Consider the following 24,001-nt stretch of genomic DNA (forward strand, 5'->3'; position numbering starts at 1 on the left):
CACTTTTTTCTCCGGCTTTTATCACATGCTGATTTTATAGGACAAGAGTTCATATCGTAAAGTCGAAAATTTATATCCATTAGACAATGCCTATGAGTGTTAATGATGTTTTTTCATAAACATATTCTCTTAAACTCCAGTTTATGCTGCGAGAACGAAAAATATGCAGAACTTTTTGGAATGGAGAAAATCGAACCCCTCCATGAGAAAACAGCGTTACGCCTCTTGTGCAATTATCTCAAAAGTTTGAGCCACTATTAAAGAGTTTTAACCGGAAATATGAGAATAAATTCATACAAATTAAGGTTGTGATCACCAACAGAAGTGTTTATTGCACAAAAAGTAAATTATGAATAGCTTTACTCTGAACAAGGCGATAGATGAAATATTTGGTTTTTATAAACAAACATGATTTAAGAATGATTTCCATTACCAAGTAAACCGAAATTTCACGAAAATATTATGCTTTCATATGCGTCCGAGACGTTTAATTTTTCGCGTGACTTGATAATTATTATCGACATTTTTACCTTGCTCCTTGGTTACGGTAAAGCAGATTCTTCATTTTCTACAATTCTAACTGGCCTGCTTATCTTTTAGAGTAAATACGGTGTTTGCGAGAAATATTATTCAAAGAAAACGCTTTTGGTGCCTCGATAAAAATTTCTATCATATGGTAAACCACAAAAAATATTTTTTTAGAAACTGAATTAAATGCTGTTCAGTATAGGCTCAACGATATGTGAAAAACGAAAAAAAAACCATCAATGAAGCAACAACGTCATTGACGAAAGAGACCGTTAATGACGCAACAACGTCATTGACGTAGCGCTTAAGGCCCAACACTGTAACAGGAGTGATTAAAGTTATTTTCTGCGCTTTGGCTGTGTGGAGAATCATTTCCCTTAATCGATCCGACCCATATTTCTATAGGGTAATGCGTGATCATTTCAGGATTCACATACGTAATTACGCTATGGGTAGATATCTAACAAAATATATTTTAGAATGAATACCGAAAATTCTTCACGAAGCTTACAAACAAAAGAATGGAGACTGGGAGATTCCTCGTTGTCAAGGTGACGGGATACGCAGTGTCCTTGGGTATTAAGCAGCGCGGCGAGTCATTTGTCACTACTGCACGTAGGAAGGCGTTGAGGACCTGTTAAACAGACGGCTTGGGTGGTACTTTTATGGCACTTGTGATGACACGGAAAGAATCGCGGTGACATGGATGAGTGGTTTGGGAAAAGTAAAATGAGAGGGTCTTATCCGTCGCAGGAAGAAGGATAAAGGAGAAGAAAGGATTTTCTTCGCCTTATTTTAATGCATATCAAGGGAAATTATTCATCGAAGGCCTAAAGAGGTCCCGTTAAGGAAGCAATGCGGACGGAGATGAATTATTTCGAAGAAGGAGCGAGGATTGACGGCTTGTAAAAACCGCTACTTATTGAGCCGAAGGAAAATTAAGATTTATCCCTTCCTGTTTTCCTGAGTCGTTAAGCTCCTTAGAGAAAATACTATGACCGGGGAGTAGTATTTTTCTGTATAAGAAGTCCATGCGACTGGGAAAGAAATATTATACGAACTGAATTTATATGAAGACACTTGAATAATGAGCAACTATAATTTCATACCCGAAGACCTATATTCTAATAGACCACCAATGCCTCGCACCCTCTTTTCAAACATCCTGTTACATACAATGAGTTATTCATTGGAATGTAGATAGTGGAGCAAGAAAGCGTAAATTATTCTTCCATAAATTTCCTATATACTTAATTTTCATGTAAATTAAATGTTTGCGTAATTAGACGCTTCATGATCATAGTTGATTCAATAAGCCAATCAAAGCCATGACTGCCCAATTTTCCCAGTGATTTTTCAAAATTAGGTATTTTCTAAGGAAATAAAAATATTATAAACAGGAAATTATTTTTGCAAATTGGTTTTTATTTAGAAACCGTTCATTGACAGGGCTGGGTCTATCATAATGATAGACGGCGCTAGTTAACGCAGTCGACGTCATTTATGGTAGCCTGTTTCAGGCGAATTACTGAGATAAAGTGGTTGGCATAACATTTAAATTGAGACAGGAAAGAAGCTGATTTTCACAAGAAAGTAATATTTATAGACTTCAGACCTATGGATGGTTAAATTTGGAATACAAGAGTTCTTCCTATCATGGAAGCAAAAGATACCTCGGCATTGTCAGATATATCCAAATCTAAACTTGATCAACAGGAGGTAACATTGAAGTTCAACAAGCCTGTCAGATATAATTTGAGTAAAATATTCCACTGAAATTACTTCTATCATGTTTTACAATGACATGAATATCCTTAGAATGAATTCTTTTCACAATAAAAGCCTGATGCGTTAATGTTAAACATCATCATTAAGTCAACGCCATAAACATTAAATGTAGAATAAACTCAGGGGATATTATCTACATCTACTTGATAACTCAATCGATGGACCAATCAAATCAACATTTGCTGACACGCAGCCATTAACTGAGTCAGCATATGTCAGAAAAACAAATGTAAAAACCACGCAAAGAATCTTTCAATAAGACGACCTTTCAGTCCGTAAGTCTTTAGCGTTGAATATTTATAACTTTGTCCATTCTTCAACTTCAGTGGTGCTCGAGCCATAATTCAAACGTTATGGAAAGAGGGAGCGCTATACGAGATTCATTATTCAAATAGAAAACTTGGGCATGCGCCAAAGAACTCAGCCGCTCGGAATTTTCCATGGTTTTCATGAGTACATTTTACAACATTCTCATTCATTTAACACCTTGATAGAAGTAAATTACCACTCTGGGGACAATTCTGAAAAATACTCCTGATGGAGAAAGTTTCAATAATTAATAAATCTAAGTGTTGGAGCAAGTGCCCTTATTATCTAAAATAACTGCAATGAATGGAGAAATCGATAATCAATAAAATGAAAATTTATTATTCATCGATATATCGTCCTTCCAAGACGATGGAAAGAAGAAATGAGAAACATCATAGTTGCAGATGTGGAACTCGTTATTGAGGCGCCGAAATCTAAACAGTCACGGATAACAGCTCAAATAAGGGATCTCATAGAAGCAAGAAGAAAATACAAGAATACCAGAAATAACATTGAGAAAACCCTCAATCAGAATTTGCTGAAACAAGTCAAACAAGGTTGCAAGAAGGCCAAGGAGAAGTGGATACAATGTTCCTACCAAAATAATGAAGAGAAAAAGTTGAGCGGCTTATTAACTGGTGACGAGACAATTCGGAGAAAGATAAACAAAATACCATCACGTCCGAGATGTTAATGGAAAGGTACTAATAGAAAATTAAGACCTTGGGAAGATACGGAAGGAATACATTGAAGAACTCAACCAAGATCCCAAGTCACTTGAACTTGGATAATTACGGAAGAAAGAGTGATAAAAGAAAACGGATGGGCCCGAGGAGGTGCATTCGGTAGAGCCTTAAAATATCTGAGGAACAAGCACCAGGAATCGACAAAACACAAAGTCGCCAAAAATATTACACGCGTAAACAATCTATTATAAGTGGCATTCGCGGACTTAGAGAAGTCCTTCGACGAAGTCGAATAGAAACAAGGTGTTCAAGATTCCAGAATCGCTTTGAATAGACTACAGCCACAGAAGAATAATCCATCTCCTCTACAAGCATAAGGCAGCCACTACGCAAATGTAAAACGGAAGGAAAATAGAAGTAAGATAAACAAAGGAAATGGAGAGGAATTACGAAATCTTACTAGCACTCTCCAACGTATTTCTAGACGATGTATAATATAATGTGAACTGTGACTATGTAAATGCAAGAAGAAAATGAAAATTCTTGAATGCGGAAGAGAAGACCTGAAGACAGATATCACAATTCGATGAGTGAAACTATAGCTAGTGGAATCCTTCGTCTATTTGTGCAACATTATAACTTGAGATGGAAGAACTTCAACGGACCATGAAGCGAGAATAGGTCAAATTAAGGAGGCGTTCATGAACAAGGGGCAACTACTATCTTCAAATAACCTGAGACTTCAAATAAGGAAGAAGTTTGTCAAAACTCCCTCATGGATCATGGCACTCTACGGATCAGGGACATGATGCTTCAGGAGAATGCTGAAGATTAAATGAACAGACGAAATGAGAAACGGGGAAGTAAATAGAAGAGCAGAAGATGAAAGAATCATGTGGATAACTCCATGGCAAAGAAGAACTAGGCATTGGACACACTTTGAGTCAAAATGGAAGATAAGTTAGGAACATACGAGGTCTATTCAAAAAGTATCACGACTTTTGTGTTTTTTCAAAAATTATTCATTAATTCATGAATATATTTTTTGCCCCTTCAAAGTAATCCCCATTAGATATTATACACTGGTGTCGACGTTTTTTGCAATCCTCGAAGCAGTTCAAAAAATCATTTTTTGTGATTTTGTCCAGCTCCTCCTTCGATGCCGTCTTTATCTCGTCAATCGTAGCGTAGCTACGTCCTTTCATGGACCTCTTCAGTTTCCGGAACAAGAAAAAAAATCACTGGGGGCCAGATCTGGGGAATACGGTGGATGCAGTAACATTAGTGTGTTGTTTTTGGCCAAAAATTCAAGCACAAGTAATGATGTGTGAGCAGAGGTGTTGTCATGGTGCAAAAGCCAACTTTTGTTCTTCCACAAATCCGGGCGTTTGTGGCAGATTGCTTCGGGCAAATTGCGCATAACTTGCAGGTAATATTCCGTTTATTTACCGTTCTACCCGGTGGCAAGAACTCATGATGCACCACCCCCCTGTAATCGAAGAAAACTGTAAGCAGAACTTTCACTTCGACCGAACTTGGCGCGCTTTTTTCGGTCTTGGTTCGTGCTGCAGCTTCCATTGGGATGATTGAGCTTTAGTTTCCACGTCATAACCATAAACAAATGATTAGTTATCAGTTATGACCCTTTGGAGCAAATTTGTTTCGTAGTGGACAGAGTCCAAAACCTCATTAGCAATGTTAATGTGTTGCTGTTTTTGGTCGAAATTGAGCAATTTCGGTACGAATTTCGCGGCGACTCGTGTCATGTCCAAATCATTGTTAAAAATCGCCTGGCACGAGCCAATCGATCGATATGTTTAGGTCCTCAGCAATTTCTATAACGGTGATTAGACGATTGGCCAATACTATTTTCTTCACTTCATCAATGTTTTCGTCTGTTCTTGTCGTGCTCGGGCGTCCGGCACGCTCTTCGTCGTTCACATCTCCTCGGCCCTTTGAGAACATTTTGTACCACCGATAAACGTTGCTTCGGTCCAAGGTGGCTTCTCCATATGCCACAGTTAACATTCGGAATGCGTCCGCACATTTAATTTCGTTTTTCCCACAAATTTTGATACAAATTTTTTGATCCATTTTTCGGAACAGGCAAAAATCGAAGACAAGCCAGAACACGTCCAAGCAAAACAAACAGGTGTCAACAATTAACGGAATATTCAAAATGGTCGAACTTTTCGGCATAAGTGAGAAAAATAAGGGTCAACATAACGTCACAAAAAAATCGAAAATCAAATTAACGCAACCCGCGGAAATTCAAAATTTGCGATACTTTTTGAACAGACCTCGTACTACTTGCTTATAAACAAATAGAAGAGACAGGCGAAGAGAATATCCCGTAAGGAAGACAAAGGCACAAGTTTATAGGACAAACTAAGAAGGGCGTAAAACAGGGATACTATCAGGGTGTGGGTAAATAAACACTGATTAGAAAAGGACGTAAAAGGGCGGAGAGCTCTTGGTTTCAATTTTACTCGTAATCTGTATGGAAACTTAAAAAGTAATGAATCATCATACATTAAGGTGGTCAAAGGTTAGCAAGAACATGATTACAATTGCTATTCTACACCGAAAGGTAGGTTTTGATATCCCCTTATTTTGCTTGAAAATCGTACAAGTATTTTTAAATTCAATCTACTGTGCATGCTTTCTTGGTTCTGAATCTTCAAAAAAACATTTTTACGCGTGAAAGAAAGTTTAAAAATGTATTCATGTTTCGAATAAACTGTCGACTTTGACGACGGCTTTACATACCTCTAACAATACACACAAAGAAATCGATAAAAATAATTAAAATAAAAGAGCACAGTTATTTGGCATCAAAACGAGAAAAAAGTACGTGTTGCACTAATTTATCCATTAACGGAGAAATAATTTGCAGTGAATTCAACGAAAAACCCTAAAATATGAAACTTGATGTAATGAAATTTAGATATATCTTTTCTAAGAGTTCCTTGGTGTTCTTTGATTGACACGAGCTTATTGTCATTATCTTTCAGATATAACTTGAAAACTAAATTTTACGCGACTAAATTGGTATATAATCAGTTCTTTCTTTTAAATACATAATAGTCCTGAAAATATCTGTTACAATTATTATTAACTGGTAATCCTACTCTTTCTTTGATAGGTATCCACGGACTTGACAACATCTCGGTCTGAAAACGCGGAAACCGTGCCCAAGCCACACCGCAGGAGGGAGGGACGTGGCTAGTGCGAGGAAGAACTAGCATCAATTTCGGAGGGAGCGTTAACTGCGAAAAGTGGGTGTAGTGACCAAGTGGTGGCGGGTGACCGCCCCCTTTTGATTTTTCGCGGAGACGGCTTCTCGCGGTGAAAAAGTCTACTGAGAGTGTGAGAGTACCTTCACCAAAGGGCCATGGGGCAGGGAAAGAAGACCAAGAATATACGGTGGTGGAATCCCCGAAGGTTGCCTCTTCCGAAGGGTACGTACGATCATCACGGCGTATCGTCAGCTCACTCTCATATTTTCCCCATTTTCCATAATTATTACATCTACGGTGGTACTGTTATTTTAATAATATTGTCATGGCTCTGGACGGCTCGGAATTAGAACACGTGTAAGTGACATATGGAAGATTGATTATACTTGAAAATAATCGGAAGAGTGAGGGAAAAATAAATTCTATTCGCAAAAGTAATGATAAAGACAACGATGGAATCGACTACAACCGAGAGTAGAGGCAAAAATACTCGAAGTATTACATTACGTAATCGGGTGGTTCGAGAGGGGATGTGGATGTGGAGAATCGTTTCATAAGAAAAACTATGGAAGAGCAGTTGGAATTGTTGAATAGAAAGAAGAAATAAAGGAGGCTTGAATGTACGAGAGTTTAGTGAAAATTGGGATTTGAAGTAGGTTACATACGTCGTATTTTCATCGCGTATGATGCATGGGGAAGTCATCTATGGTTTTACACCAGTTAAGATCTTAATAACTGCCGATATTTCAAAGGCCATCGCTGAAGAAGGGTAGCGTTGATGAAATTTGCGAATCTCGCGTTTTTTTAAAAAAGCGTTATTTAATAGAAGCCTCGACGACTGAGGTCATTTGCACCTTACTGGAGCTATATCAATAAAGAAAAGGGTAAGATAAAAGAGCAACGTATGCTAGTTCCTAAGGTAAGATTTCAAGTATATTAATGTTTATAACCTTAATCCATCAAAAAAGGTATCACGACAGCCATATTCACCTTCCTTTAAAAGGAAAATACTTAGAATAGCCGCTTGGCTTCAGGTTCATCAACAAGGGTAACTTTAAGGCTTCTCCTAGTATTTAGATACACTCGTACTGCCCTCCATTTTTCATCCATATTTTGTGAGTAGCAAACGGTGTCTTGCTATGCCCTCGTAAGATTAAAACCAATGAAACCTTATGGAAAACTAATCATGCTACTCCTTAAAAGACTTAAGATATTATAAAAACTGACGAAATGACTATATTTGAGACTAGCAGTCTATCCTCTATTGAATAATATAAAGATTAGAGTTCTCCAAAAGTCGAAATTACCACAGGAGTTGGGATATTTGATGAATACGTTTTAAATGTCACTCAATGTTAAAACGCAATAATTTATTTTAGCTCGGTATAGTTTCAGTGAGCCCTCGAGCAAATTAGTCTGACTACAACAGTCATTATACAAATTACGAAGATTCAATAATGATTAAAACAACAGAAACAAACCCGATTGAAGAGTTGAAAAAGGTATTGAGTACTGTAGATCGTAATTCAGCATCAGGGTAGTGGGTAATTTTCTTTTCCTGTGGTTACCGAGGAAATATTGGTCTCGAAAAATCACAGCTTGTGCGAAGCTGATGACGTATCAGCCACCTGGAACTTGGATCGAAATTAAAGACCAAGTTTGATTTTGGCCGGTTTATCTATTGCTGCAAATTTTTTTCGTAAACATACATTCGTATTCGTGTTCTGTTCATACTAGCGATAATTGAAGTATAAGACCACATCATCATCGTAGCATGTACGCCAGGAATGAGAAAAACTATGCCTTGAAAAAGGTCATGGTTATCGACCTCCTGTTGGGACCTGAAATACGGTATTGACCGCTTAAATTATGCGGTGGCTTACCTTGAACCGCAACATTCATGAGATGAAATAGCTCTCTTTGAGTTTTGATTATGTACCAATTGCAGCGCTGATCCAATATGTTGAGTTTGCCAGTTGCAGATGGTTTAGATTGGGCGGCCCAAAGTTAAGTTGCTTCATTCAGTTTGTAGAAAGTAAAGCTATAAATCATAGACGTCGAAGTCTGAAACAATATTTTTCAAATCTTCGAATAGAAAAAAGTTAATTACTAATCAAGAGATAAGGATCTCCATTGTCTCATGAAATAGACTAATTGATAAATTAACGAGAATTTCATCTTCATATTAATTTAAAATCAGATATACTAGTTCATTAACCCTAAGACACGAAAATTAATTGATTTAATTGAGTCACTTAATGGCTTAGTAATGATGAGGAACACACTTCGAATTGATTTTCGCGAGATATTCGCGACTTCGCTGAACCAAGCGCTTATCAATAAATACATCTTATACACACTTTTTCCGTTACCAAGGTGTGGGTTGCAATCAATGGAAATTTTAATAAATATTTCTGATAGCATTCTTACAGTTATTCTACGGTAATCTCTGACAGTGGCAGTAGAAGTGCTAATGTTTACTTCCGTACGAGAGCTCCGGGTCCACCTTCCTTTGATATTGATCCCCCTCCCCATTTTAAACATTTTAAAACCTTTTCAAACTGTGAAATAGATAGGAACAGACTCTCCGTAGGCCTTCTGTCGTACACAGGCCTCGGATGACGATCTGATATGTGCTGAAAGCAAAATCTCAATACGGAGTCGCGTGTTATCTCCATCGATGCCATTGGTGGACTGAACGTTTTTGTTGACAACAGTTATCGCTGATGCAATACTGGAGTCAAATGGATGAAACCTATATTTCACATACGAGTGTGTGTATATATATATATATATATATATATATATATATATATATATATATATATATATATATATATATATATATATATTTATACATATATATATTATTATTAGGCAATCTACCGTTTAAGGTAGGTTTTCGGATGGACACAGCTACTAAATAAATATTTTGTGACTCCTAACAAACACATAATCCAGTATCCTACTCTACGTGAGGTCCCTCTTCATCTCTGAGTACTTTCTTCCTCCCTTCATCCCGTCCGGCATCCCTATCCTGTTCCTTCCCTTTCCTCTTTTGCCCAACATTTTCCCCTCTATTATAGTCTTCAACACCCCGCTGCTGGTCAATACCCCCTTCATCCACTTTTCCTGCCTCCATAGGATTTCTCCCAACAAACCCCTCTCTTCGCCCACCATACCAAGTACTTCCTCATTTGTTTTCTTATCTGTCCATTTCACCTTCTCCATTCTTCTCCACACCCACATTTCAAAAGCCTCCAGTCTACGTCTATCCTCCTGCTTCAATGACCACGTTTCCGCGCCGCACATAGCTTAGCTACGCTCCATATCAAAGTTTTTACAAGTCTTTTCTTAACATCCTTACTCAGCGTCCCTCTCATCAACTCCCTCAACCTTGTGAATACACACACACACACACACATATATATATATATATATATATATATATATATATATATACATATATAACACGCTAAGCTAGCAATTAAACATGTAATTAGATTTCTGCGCTAAATTATAAGAATAGAAACGTACTATTAATAAAAGTACTATTACTATATATTTAATATATAGCAACAAGGAATGAAAGGTTACATGCAGACATATTCTGACAAGCATATATAGAAAAAATGTGCAAGGAAAAATAACGTTAGGAATATAATATGAATAAAGATAAAAATTTGCTTGTTACCAGTTTTCCAAGAGTGCGATATCGTGAATGATAAGTTCCTATTGCGATTTTAATGCATAACCACAAAAACAGTCCAAAACTCGTGAAGCTAAGCGTTAGCGATACTACTCAAAACATATCAAATTATTTATATTTTACAAATGATATCACATATTATGACATCGTTTTATGACTACGATATTACTATTTCTAATATGCTAGTAAAGAAAAACAAATGCACGGGAAGTTTGGTAATTGCGACTGCGACGTGTTCGATGAAAATACATGCTTAATTTGAATAAAGACGGAGCTTACGAGACTTCTTTCGTTTGACACAATGCCCCATGGATGACTGCACAAAAGTGCAAGGCGCATGCAAAGTGACTGGAGACATGAGTGGAATCTAAGGAATTTAAGGGCTCAAGGCTCATCGAAAGCGGAAAAGAGTACCACGCACTAAGTTTGCAAATGCTCACTCCCTTTCGCTAATACGATATTTTTTAAATAGGCTCATGAAGTCAGGGGACTACACAGGAAGGGTATGAGCGTGAAGTTTGAATTATTCATCGTTTTTTTGTAAGATGGGTTGAATCCATAGGCGTCAGGAATGAAAACTTCATTCCACCGTCTTAATGTTAAGATATTTATAGGGGTTCACGTCATTAAGAAAGTGGGGATAAATTACTTGGGAGTTGTTTTTTCTAGCAAGCCTATTTCTTGTGAGTAGTCACGAAAAATGTCAATGCCTAAGTGACCAGTGGCTCTGTGAACATTATTTAATGACTAAGCGAGTATAAAATTGCTATTTGGAATTTATTCTGCTTTTTTAAATTGTGTATCATAAACCAGCAATCTATACTTTTCTAAGAACTCAAAAGTTTCTCATCATGCAAGAAGTAATATGATGCAAATATTCAAATGCATACCTACACTAATTAATTTTGTATCCATTATGAATAACTGAAAAAAGGTCAAAGTGAATACCCATATACACTTTTGATTGGCTCACAAACAAGTAATCATGCCATTATTGCTCTGAAAAATATCAAACACTATTATACCTAATTTTTCAATATTTTAGGTCCATATGTTGTCGGCTGCGTCGACGTGATGACCGGAAGTTCAGCTTCCGGATGTTTCATCAGGTTGCACTACCCAACGTCTTTACGCGATGCAAAGGTAATTACTCATTGAGCATGATTATGCTGAAGCACCCTTCCCAACAACAACTCTAGCATAACTGTCTCTACATCTCTAATCTACGTTCAGCACATTTATCTCGGCTAACAAGTTCAGTTATATTGAATGAAAAATCGAATTTATCAAGGGAAACAGTTCATGTTTCATAAAAAAATATCACTTCTTCTCCTAGCGTGGCTATCCTCTTACTATTAAGAATATACCCGGTCAATGTAACTAAGTATTCATATGGTAACGGAAGGGAGAATTAGAAAATATTTTTAAGAGGACATTGAGAGTTCATTGTTTATTTTCAAAGGTCGAGAGAAATTTGAATGAATATGAAATGAAACGATATATGTAACTTCACTAATCAAGACTATAGATTATATCGTAGAGGGTAAAAACTGGTTCAGAAACTGGATTGATAATATATAGCGACAATTACATTCAATATCTTTATCGAGTGGCAATATACGAGGGCTGTCCATAAAGTAACCTCCATTATGGTATAAAAAACCATGGAATAGATAAAAAAAATTATTATTTACATCTCAAAGTGCGCATTTCTAGAATTTTTTCCACATACTCGCTTAACAGAATTAAGTATTTGCCATATCTATGAACTACGAGTTAAGAAGTCGTAGTTTAGAAATTCCCTCAGCATATATGTAAATTCTTCCGCGTGGGTTCGGAGTCCACCGATGACGGCATATAGGAGATCCTCATCAAGACGGGTACAAAACTTGTGGTAGCCTAACATTTTAGTCAGGAGTCCATGAAAAATGCCATGTTATTTTTTTCCAAGACAAGTTTGATTATAGGACTTGGGACTTGTGTGCCACCTGGCATTGTCCATCTGCAGATGAAAGTTTTAATAATAATAATAATCACAGACTCCTAGAAATCTGTGCAAAATACTATAAAGATCTCAGATATCGCCAGAAAACGCCAGTTATGACGAACTTTTTCGTCAATTTTCTGGAGCAGTTGATTGTTCACTACAGACGGCCGGCCACTTCTGTCATAATTATGGAAAATTGTCCGTTCACTTTTGAACGAAAAACACCTCTGACGCACAATACGTCAGTCATCACTTCGTCCGTGCACAGCAAAAATTTTCCGAAGAATGTCAACAGCTTTGAAGTTTTTTGCCAATAAAAACCTTATCACCAAACAAATTTCACATTCGAGGGATTTCCAATTGCATTGTTTATTTTGACTCACTACCACACGTATAAGCAAACAACTAGTGACACGGCCTTCCAACCACTGCAGTTCGAGGCGTACTGCCCTAGTGTGCGTGTCAACACGGCGAACATTCGGCTACCCCACTACTTCGCACGATACACGCAAACGGAAGTTACTTTCTGGACAGCCCACGTAAGTATAACTTAACGTTTTTTTTTCTCCCAATTACATTCATCATTATTTTTTAATTTCAGGCACATAAACAGCATTGGCCAAAATGGTTCATGGAAAAGGAATACTACGACGGAATGGTTGACTCACTGAATCTCAATCCACCATCTGCGCAGTACATGAAATTAATCTTAGGTAAGTCGCATCTCGATAATAAACATGAATAACAAGTATACTCACTGAAAAAATGGCCCACTGGAGCTAAGAAGAGTTTTCGATAATGCTAAGAGTTGCTTTATTAGTATGCAAATTTTCGCGCATTATTCTTCCGGGTTCATAAAACATTAAAGGGGTATCTCGATGATGCATAAGAAATAGTCGTCTCCCCATCAATGAATGAATCAACATGAAATCTCCAGATAAATTAAACATTCTTGCTGAGCGTTCAGTCATCTCCGCTCGTAAATGAAAGAGGCCTCGAATGAGAAGAGCACGACATGTCGAGAAATTTTTCTGCGCTATTTGCAAGTCGCTTTTACATGTGCGCATCACAGTGTAGAATAAAGAACTTTCCGTTAAATGCCCCACCATTAATTATTTGTAAAAACAAACAAAATAATCTGAGATTATTTCACAAATAGTGCTTCGGAAAACACGTCTGAATAGTCCAATACGCAAAATCTACTGGATTCTCTATTTCTAAGAGAAAAATTTCAAAATTTTCCATGAAAATATGTGTGGGATAAAAAAGAGTGATGATGATTCAGTTGTATACAGCTTTGAGGGTACAGGGTTCTAAATTGAAAAATGCTTTCGAACGCCCCTGGTAAAATCCCCAAATTGCGTGGTTCCTGGCCGTCAGGATTTTCTAGGAAAATGCAGATAGAGCAGGGATGAAATTGACGTCCACGATCGCGTGAAATTCATACTCCACAGGGCTTAGCACAAGAAAAGCTAGTCCGTCATTTATTGAACCAATCTTCGCCTGGAAGGCTGACTTTTTTCATAAAATTTTAATGCAAATTTAACCATGCCACACCTACTAAATAACCAACCATAGGTTTGGTTTTGATAGGTAAAGTTAGAGGACAAGGCAAACGAATCCCTACGTCGCAAGTAAAAATTCTTGCATTCAGGGTATTAAGGGGAGCCATTTCCTTTCCCTGTGCCACCATTCGGTTTCACACGAGATCCAAGAGGTTACGAAACCGAACCATCTGGATCTTGGGTCATTCCAAGGCATCAACCAAGGTTCGAATCAGGACCCTCTGTTCAGTAGCCTAAAACTCTAGCAGCTAGACTTCCACGCCAAATTTTTATCACGTTCCAAGTAGAGTAACGTTGGATAACAAGAATATTCAATGAAATAAGTGCATGATTGGTTTTTTATTTGTTTTACTATTTCTCATGCAAAGTAAGCGTCACCTCCGCTAAATTGTCGCCGCATTGGCTTTATTAAGTCACTCTGTATGAGCAAAGTTCTCTTATCAAAGTGACCTCCTTCACTCACAATGAATCAATTTTAAAGTGTAAAAATCATTCGGGATTCGACTTTCCATCCCTCGATGTCCGGGCGAGTGCTTTAGCCAGTTAAGCTACCGAGGCATCCGGACCAGACCTCCTCCAATTCCTCGCTCAATTCTATTTCCATAATTCATACTGTATAAGCTTTCATGACAACAAAACATGAATGACGACTTGATCCTTTTCAATAAATTCTACGTGCCAAAATCGTAAAAGCAATATTTCTAGTACAAGCTTGCTCTTCTCCACTTACTTGGGACGGTGATGGAGGAAAAAGAATAAGGCGCAATTCGTTTTGCCCGGTCAATGACCGGGAATTTTCCCATCAGCATGAAAATTATTGGAAGAATTCACTTGCTTCAATTTTTCAAATAAAAACATAAAATTAATCGTTTTTTAAAAAGAATATTTCCCTTAGATCTCTCCATTATGAGAAGCCGTCACTTCGCACACCACAATTTGAGAATTAATGAATTTTCAGACAAAAAATATGTTTTCTTCAAAGCTATAGCCTAGACATTCCAAGACACTAGAGTTACGCACAATACAACAATTTTCAATAGCAAAATACAATATTTACTCGGATTTAGGTCTCTCTAATATTAGTTGGGCCTGTAAGGAAGGCCTCTATACCTAATAACTTCATCCACTTTGTCTATTAAACGAGCCTCTGCTTTATCCATAAATTTACAAAAGTTTCAGGATAAAAATTGAGGTTTGTGACAATTCATACATGAAGTCGTTCTTACAATGACAATTGCGTTGGATTTAGTTTAATTATGGGAACCTGGCAGTCTATTGGGTGGAGCGTCGGTCTAGACCCGGGTTCGGGGTGGACTGGTGGGTCTGGGTTCAATCCCTGGGAAAAACCCTGGGCACCCTTAGCTTAATGCATTCTGTGTTATTTTTCCGGTGCCAGATCTTCCTGGTCAACAATAGGCGGCGCAGGGGAAGGAACTGGCCCTTCTAACCTCATGTGTGAGTTTCACATGCCGTTGGGCTTCGTACAAGGTTGACTCTACTCTCACCAATCAAAACGACCTTCGAGTTGATTAACTGTGATTTTCAGTTTAATTAACGATGCTCACCCAAGAGAGAAAGCTGAACTCTACAATTCTGAATAAGAGATAGGATCAAATTGAGTTCAGTTGGGAAGTTCCCCCGTTCTCGGCCCACTAAACTGATTCGGCTGCTCTATTCGTTCCGTATGAAACGGTTGAACGTTTTCCTTCCCACCAACTCGCACATGATCTACACCCTTCGTTCCCAAGGGGACGAGATTCGTAGACGACTCTTAAAGATCCTCTTCCAATTTTCCTTCCTGCAAAGGTGGCATCCGTATTCCCGCCGTTTGGAGGGCGACGCCACTGGGGCGACCGGAGGCGGCGAGAGAAGACGCCGGATCAGTGGGCGCCGATGACGCAAAGAAGCAACTACCACCGCTGAAAGCCTTCCCCGTGGCCTTTCTGTCGCACGGCCTGGGCGCCTGCCGATACTACTACTCAACCATCTGCCTGGAGATGGCTTCGAGAGGATTCGTCGTGGTGGCCGTAGAGCATAGGTTTACACTTCATTCATAAATTTAAAATTAAAAAAAATATTATCTTCGGTGATATGATGAAAGAATCATCACAGACATGACAGGACAAAATTACAATTTATCTAGAAATCAATCACATTAATCAGTTTGGTGGGAGAAAATGGTCCCCGAGTGTTGTATTAAAAAATATTTTTGTGATATTATAGTGGGTGACTTAAATTAACTTTCAAAGATTGTAATAATTTAATCAAACATGCTAAAGAGCCCGCTAAATATCCGCATATTCGAGTCTGAAAATAATCGTTGAAAATTTTTTAAGATCAAAATATGGAAATTTATTATTTCAAAGCAATAAACTTTTTCCCAAATGTTCAAATTTTTCCCAAATATATAGTATATTCCCAGCAGTGGTGGATGGAGAGTCGGTGTGGACAGTGAGAGTGAGACTGGCTTGTCCGCTATCACCTGCTATTTTAATTATATACGCGCAGGTATGGTAAGGGAGACATAGAAAGGGCTCGAGACAAGAGTGAAAATTACGAATTATATTTCCTATGGTAAATAGTATTAATGGATATTTTTTTTCCCAAATATAAAATGTATAATAGTACAAATTTATAATCTCCATGACAACGTTCTGCTACACTTATCACTGAGTATTTTTACTTATAGGCGCGAGATTCCTTGACATAAGATGCCAGCAGATCTTTAAATAGACTGCTGATGATTAATCATGAATATCAATGAAAATTATGCTAAGACTCATTACGAGAAAGGCGGATTCTCCATTCCAAACCAATTGTGTTCACGTTTCCATAATTTCCCATTACACATTCTCACCTAAATGGAATATTAATTATCTATTTCCATAGCGGTTTTTATTCGCATTAAACAAATATTATTTGATGATATAACTCAAGTTCCCATTAGTGTGTTTTCTATAGCATAACCATGAAGCTAACGGTTTCAGTCCTTAGAACATCCTCGGAGGAAAATTTCATTAGCAAACTCCATATTCATTGCTGTTTGAAAAGAATTTAACCTGCCTGCGGTGACTTAACTTAAAATTTTTTAAGAGGAATGGCGGAAAGGTATTTGCAAATTTAATGAGTTAAGGGTTTATTAATTATTGACTTAATTTATTCAGATGTACTAAGAAAATATGATACAGTCGATTTAATAACCAGTGGGAATGCTCATCTTGCTTTGAGGAGAGACGTTGCACGTTAATAATATATGTCTGTGGTATTTTGCAAAACAGGGATCACAGTGCTTGCTCCACATATTATCTGGTCCCCCAAGAATCTGGAGAAATGAAGAGAGAGCATTTGGAATTTTGGAAGCTTGAGAAGAAAGAATACACCTTAAGGAATCGACAGGTAAGCACCCTGGTCAGGCACATTCAATTTTACTGAGGCATGGTTGGGCGTTAAACACAAACTTAGTCAAACATAGACCCACCAATTACCAACATGCATTATTCAAAATCGTAGAGATTACGGAATTAAAAAATCTTTTCTATTATTTTAGGAAAAGAAATTGGTAAACATTGTAAGTTGAGTCAGATCCTAATGAGTATGAAAGCCCCAAACTTGAATTCAAAAAAGAGATATGACAACCAATGTGGCCAAGATATCATTTTTAGGCCAAAGAATATTGAATTTAATTTAACTGGAAAGACTTTACTGTCATTCTAAAATATCTCATAGGTTGAGCTAATCGAATAAAGTAGTTTTATTTATTTCAACAGTCACCTGAACCGTCACCAATGTCCGTTAAATGCCTCTATTGGATGATAAATTGCCAACAGCTAATAGCAATAAACCTAATAATGTTTTATGTCATATAATGTTATATTACTATTATATCTCATTACATGCTATAATTTTGCAGATGAAAGGGAATTCACAAATTTGATCAATGGCCCCTTTAACTTGGCGTCTTCGCTATATGTAATATGTCTAAAATTTATAAACGAGCTCAGGATTGGCATAAAACGATGGAATTATTGTGCATCATCGTCAAAATGTTTACTTGCCAAAAATGCTTGCCTTTCATTACATATTTCCTTTGAATCCTAAATCCTTTAAATTACAGAACAGGAATACCCAAGTGTGCAATTAAAAATATGTGATATTTGAAATACCACCATTTATAGTGGAAATCAAAGAGTAAGTATTTAAAGCTCACAAAAATATTAATAACAAAACATGCGACAGTTGAATAATATGATTAAGCTAATAATTGAATATGATTGAGTATATGAATATGATGATGAGCATTACTATTATAAGTTAACTGCTTGGGTTAACATTCTAAGGTAAATTCAAAAAAGAATGTTTTGACGCACACAATATTTTCGGGAAAAAATGACAGAATTTATTTCCATAGATAATTATTTAAAATAACTATATATAAAATCGCCTGTTTGAAAAACTGAACTTTGTGACTGCCAGAAAGAAATTTTTTAAACGCATTTTAGAATCTTGGGATTAAGGTCTAAAATCTTAATGACCCACAGTTTAGAATTGTTGCATTTCAAAATTGAGCATCCATTTAAAAATTGTTGAAATTTCAGAAAATGAAATAATAAATTTTATTCACTCACCAGTTTCTTCTGTTAAAAGAATGTTTTTCAATTTCTCTACCTCCTGGAGAGATCTTTCTATGGCATATATGCATGTATTTTACGGTGTGCCACGACATGCATGATATTATATGCGCTACCATTAGCTATACACATAATACGTGCTCGTATTTTTTGCTAAAATGCCTTCAAATGGTGGCTGTAAGTTCCAAAGCTTATCTAAGATCAGGAGTGTCTATCGCTTACGTAGGAGACAAGGGTGTACTGTTCACTACAAAACAAATCTAATATGTATACTGAATGCATTGGCGATGTCGAAAATATGATTACTTCAGAAACGATCAATCTGATTAATTTCAACCTTTTTCCTAAATCATATTTCTAAAACCCTCGAGCACTTGATCGGGACAAATCTTGACACATGAATTCGTAGGGTTAGAGGCAAAGAGAGAAAAGTATTTCGCCATATTTCCCGCATAAATCATGCTCACAGCAAAGAAATGCAATGTTTAATAATGAATCTTAATACTTTCGTCCGAATCGCCTCCCGCCTTGAACTACTAAGGCCCACTTGAGAAGTGCCGAGATCCGCCGAGCCGTGGACCTGATGGAGGACATGAACGAAGGAAGGCACGTCCACAACCTCCTAGACCCAACGTTTCCCCTCAAAGATTTTGAGGTAAGTCACGAATTTTTTAGCCGTACAAGATTGAACTATTGAATTGGTAACGTATTTTATGTTTCTGGTAGCCATTTATCAGGGCAATGAATATTTGTATAGCAGTCTGCTGAAATTATGTCTATTTCAGAGCCCCTAGTCGTGGGTTTAGCGAAGACCAAGGGTTGACTCCTTCGAGATAAGGAGTTTTCCCTCACAACAACGTGGCAGAGAGGGAAAGGCGATGTTTTCTCACCTCAGCTGAGGTGATCTTTTTCCATGATGTCCCTCGATATGCCATGAATGGGAACTGTGGTTAAATTTAAAATCAATTTTTACTAATTATGATAATATTAAAAAAATATATAATAATTGTAATATACAGCGTGCATTGTTAATCATTGTAAGTAGGCAAATGTATTTTATATTTTGGACAATCTTCTCGGAAGCGAATTACGAAAATGCTTCTTATAAATCCAAAATAGATCTTCCTACGAGTATACACCTCCATTACCCACAAAGGTCTAGGATTTCTCTAATATTACCTTTCCCTACGGGGCACACCACACACCCTCCCCTAGGAATTCATCCTCCTAAATGAACTCGTCTTCACCAAAAATACGTTCACCTCTAACAACAAATTTAATTTGCAACCAAAAAGTCATTGTAATGGATACACGCATGTCTCCTGCATATGCTAATCTTTACGTTGGAAAAGTCGAGCACACCTTTCTTCTACATCAAACCCTCTTCCGACTCTTCTAGGCCATCATCGCCATCATCTTCCTTTCACCCTACAGGCATGATACATTATCCTCGTTCATTTCCTCTCTCAACTCCTCATTCTCGGTGTCTTTCACTTTGACTATACCTGACTCAACCATTACTTTTTTCGACGTCGACGTTAATTCCCGTAACAAATGCAACACCTGAGTCTACATCAAATCGGCCAAACACCAACAATACCTTTCATTTCAATCAACAGCTGCCAATCGTCACGCATAAAACGCTCCATCCCTTGTTCATTCGTCAATTCGTGGTCTTTGAACGAACTCCCTCTCCCAATATAAACACGTGGACCATGTACACAATTCAATCAAGACACGTGGGTACATGGAAATGTTACTCAGCAACAAATGCCTCAAATCTCCCACCCTATGTACTCCTCGTCCAAAATCAAATCTCCCAGAATAACCTAATCTCATTACAACCTTCTTCCTCGGGACCTACAATATCAGAAATTCACTACACGAGCTCTACCCCATTATAAAGAAGAATTAGTCCACGTTGCTTCTATTCCCACATTGTCTATCTGCATCATTCAAACACCTGTCAAACTTGCGCGATGTTTTTGAATCTACAAGGTCACCATGGTGCCCCCCCCCGTCTCTTCGCTGCCCCACTCCGCTCCTTGTCGATCACGTTGCACCCACTGAAACTTTTTCGACCTGCCACCACCCCGACCCCAGAATCCCCACCCAAAAATCATTCTATTGCCACCAGCACATCAGCAAATGTTATCTACAGCCTCTCCTGTTACTTTTGTCCTCAATTCTACGTGGGTGAATGCACTACCACCCTTTCCATCCGCATGAACAACATATAAAAGAAAAAGAACGAAAAGAAAAAACAACTAACATTTTAAAACGTTTCGGCGGTCTTTGAGCCTCAGCAAACGGTAAATGGAGTAATTCCTGCGTAAAATATCGATGTACCTGCCTCAAGTTTGGTGGCATGGTCGAAAGTTTTAACGGTCGAATATTTAAATGAAGTAATGAAATTGTCACCACGCACTCCAGAAACAATAAACCATTTTACTAACGCCCTTCGCACATTATGATAAACAACTAAATATGGTACAATTAAGTAATGTGTATTTTATTACAATATGCGGCGGATTTCTCGGTATAATTTCTCCGGAAAATACTGTGTCTTAGGAGAAACGTTTTGTACTGAATGACCCGATGGAAATACACAATGCCAAATACTATTACCTTCGATATTGGTCTTTGGCAGGGAATATCAGTTTTTATCTCTGCATTTTTAGCACTCGGCCTCATTCACCACAAGGTTGAAATTCGATATCATTAGTTTCATATCGAGACATTCTTTCCAAATGAAAATAGTCTATTAAAGTTTCAAAAGTCAAAAAAGCTGGGAGATGTAGTTGAATCACTTGTCAAGTTGGCCCAAACAAATTCAAAGAAGGATGTACAGGTACATAAAATAATACCATGTGCAGAAGTATTTTTAAAAAATGCACGAAATTCTTCTAACCATTAAGTCATTCAAATGGGGAAATTGAAACCCAAGGATGTATGATTGCTTGTGTAAAGCACTTAACATTTTATGAAAAGAGAATCTTGCAGTTTGAACCTATCAAAATGTGGGGTAGAGAGTAGGCTTGAATGGAGTGCCCAATGGTGAGTTGGTAATGGTAACGTAAATATGATGAAATCAGCCTTTTTCTAATTTCAGGAGTCATTCCTGCTGTCCCCTTATTATGTTCTGTCACTACCCCTGATATAGGGTAGAATGAGTGTGCCATTCCTGCGCGCAATATTTCAAATACGCTTTGTCTTATTCCCTTTTCCAGGGAAGACTGGACTTCTCCAAGGCTGTAATAATTGGACACTCCTTCGGCGGCGCCACCACACTGCTTTCACTGGCGAAGGAACCGAGGCTCAGGTAAAGCAGCGCCAAGGTTGGCTGCGGCCATTCATGAAACATCTTAGTGTTCGAGAAGCGAGACTGGAGGCGCGCCTCGGGAGGAGGGACTTACGAATGGCCGCCTAACGGAGCATTTTTTGCGTTGGAATTTCAAATGACAATCCAACCCACACCTTTAATAGAATTCTCGCCCAGTGAATGGGCGATTCCATAGAGACGGCGGAGATATATAGATTAGGCCCATATGATCTCAGTTTTGCCGTCTATTTCGAAATTCAGCGATAATTAAAATGTATTCACTCCTCTTGTGTGCAAAGGAACTGGATGAAGTATGGAACCAAGCATTCGTGGTATCGGTTAAACCAAGGTTTTACCCATTCATTGCTTAAATTTGTGTCTGGATTAAAAAAAATGCAATTATGCTATGAGGACATGGCAATAACATTACCCATAGCACCCCACTTTGAGGGACTTGTTGGCATCCTACGTAACACGGTAAGACCGGACATGGACAACTTTTATGTGTATCTCAATGTTTACTTCGAGTAAAAGGATGTTTAAAAAGACTAACCTGACCGCTCACTATTTTCTTTATTGCTTAATACTCGCGGAATTCAAAATGGTGGCCTTCTTTTTGGCTTAATCATAGTTATTTTCAGTAATACATATCACTACGAGTGTTTTCCATTTCACGCAATAGTGGAATTTTGAAACTAAAATTTTGTTGAAGTTGAACTATGACTTTCATCCAATATACCAAGTATTGAGCAATGCACAACCAGGTTAAGATGATAACATATGAAGACATCGAAGAGTAAAATTTTAAGTTAAGTAAAATTTTCTGTGAGCTTGAAAGGGCAATACCAAACTTTATAAATGGCTGTATTTTATAACTGAGGCAAAACAAACATGTTTAAATTTAAATGGGTCTGCAATAGAGATCTTACAAGATAATTATCTCCTTAACCTCCAAAGGCATTTCTGCATGTTCTCTATGATATTTTACTGGTGAAATGTTAGCAAGAGACATTGATAACCATACAAATTCAAATTAATGCATACACTCTACTGAGGGTCCATTTCAGTTCAGAATGGAGGACAATGTTGAAATGATACATTATTGGAATAAATGACGAGCTACTTTCTCCTTCTGAGAAAACAAAAAAATGCTTACTTCGATAATACATTCCTAATACAATTAGAGTCACGAAATGAATCATGGAGGCGAAGCAACAGTTTAAATAAATATCTTCCCACAGTGTTTCTTTGTGGGGCAAAGTTCAGTGACATACTTGCCGTAAATTTTTATTGATGAAATCGTTTTTACGACGCGATGCTTACAGGATTGGAATCGCACTGGATGCGTGGATGTATCCGGTGAAGCGGGTCGCGGATCTACCTTTGCGTCTGCCCACCCAGCCGCTCCTGTTCATCAACATGCAGTACTTCCAGAAGAGACACAATCTTGAAGAAATGCGCCGCCTGCTCGAGGGGGCAACGAGTCCCGAGGCGGTGGCAGAAGGAGGTCCTAGTCCAGAACGCAGAGTCATCACAATACGGTTGGTCTCTGTAGAAATTGGGGTTATCAAAGGCTAAGTAACTCTAAATCATATCGCCTAATTAGCAAATGTAATAATAACACGAAGGGCGAGGATAGGAGTCGGGGAGGAGGAGAAGGTGGGTGGGGATTGGTGAGGTCCCCACCCTCCTGCTTTGAGTGTCGGGTGCCTGCCTGTGCTACACGGTTTACCAAACAACGGAGAGAGACCAATCCATGTCATAGTAGTGATCGCTGGAGTTATGAAATCCTTAAATGAAGGCGGTGGATTTCCTTTGTTAATGCTGTGATACATTCGCCACGATTTCAACCATTAGTGATTCTAGGGTCGCTTGACGAAGATTAAATTTTTGTTAAGTGTTCACCGGAATGGTGTTGATGAATAATTACTATATCGGCATTTCATCCGCGTATACTGTTTACATAACAAAAGTTTCGTCGGCGTCGTGTTTTTAACTAGCATGAATGAGGAGCGTGGTAGTCGAATGGGTAGAGCACTGGGACACTGAATGAAGCGCCTGAGTTCAACTGAGGGTGCCAATGGATACGCCCTCTTTCGTCGGAGCCGTGCGATTTTTCGGGTTTCGGATTATCCTGTAAAATCACATGTGGGAGGGGAGTCAGAACAACACCCCTACCATTTTACATGAATTTTACCATTCGTAGAGAGCTTAATAATAAATGAGCCCAAACCAACCTT

At 37.9% G+C, this 24,001-nt stretch overlaps 1 protein-coding gene across 1 annotated transcript in view; it reads left to right on the forward strand.

The window, feature by feature from the left end:
- The window catches only part of LOC139696476 (platelet-activating factor acetylhydrolase 2, cytoplasmic-like), a 99,043-nt gene that overhangs the window by 50,181 nt on the left and 24,861 nt on the right, over positions 1-24,001 (forward strand). The window contains exons 2-9 of the mRNA XM_071595260.1: positions 6,457-6,772; positions 11,305-11,402; positions 12,848-12,959; positions 15,618-15,849; positions 17,090-17,207; positions 18,981-19,094; positions 21,670-21,761; positions 23,087-23,302. Of these exons, the coding sequence (XP_071451361.1) occupies positions 6,706-6,772; positions 11,305-11,402; positions 12,848-12,959; positions 15,618-15,849; positions 17,090-17,207; positions 18,981-19,094; positions 21,670-21,761; positions 23,087-23,302 (1,049 nt within the window). The 5' untranslated portion in view covers positions 6,457-6,705. The remainder of the gene's footprint in view (positions 1-6,456; positions 6,773-11,304; positions 11,403-12,847; positions 12,960-15,617; positions 15,850-17,089; positions 17,208-18,980; positions 19,095-21,669; positions 21,762-23,086; positions 23,303-24,001) is intronic.

This window comes from Hetaerina americana, unplaced genomic scaffold (assembly GCF_022747635.1).
Source record: "Hetaerina americana unplaced genomic scaffold, ioHetAmer1.1.p SCAF_7, whole genome shotgun sequence".
Classification (NCBI taxonomy): Eukaryota; Metazoa; Arthropoda; class Insecta; order Odonata; family Calopterygidae; genus Hetaerina; species Hetaerina americana.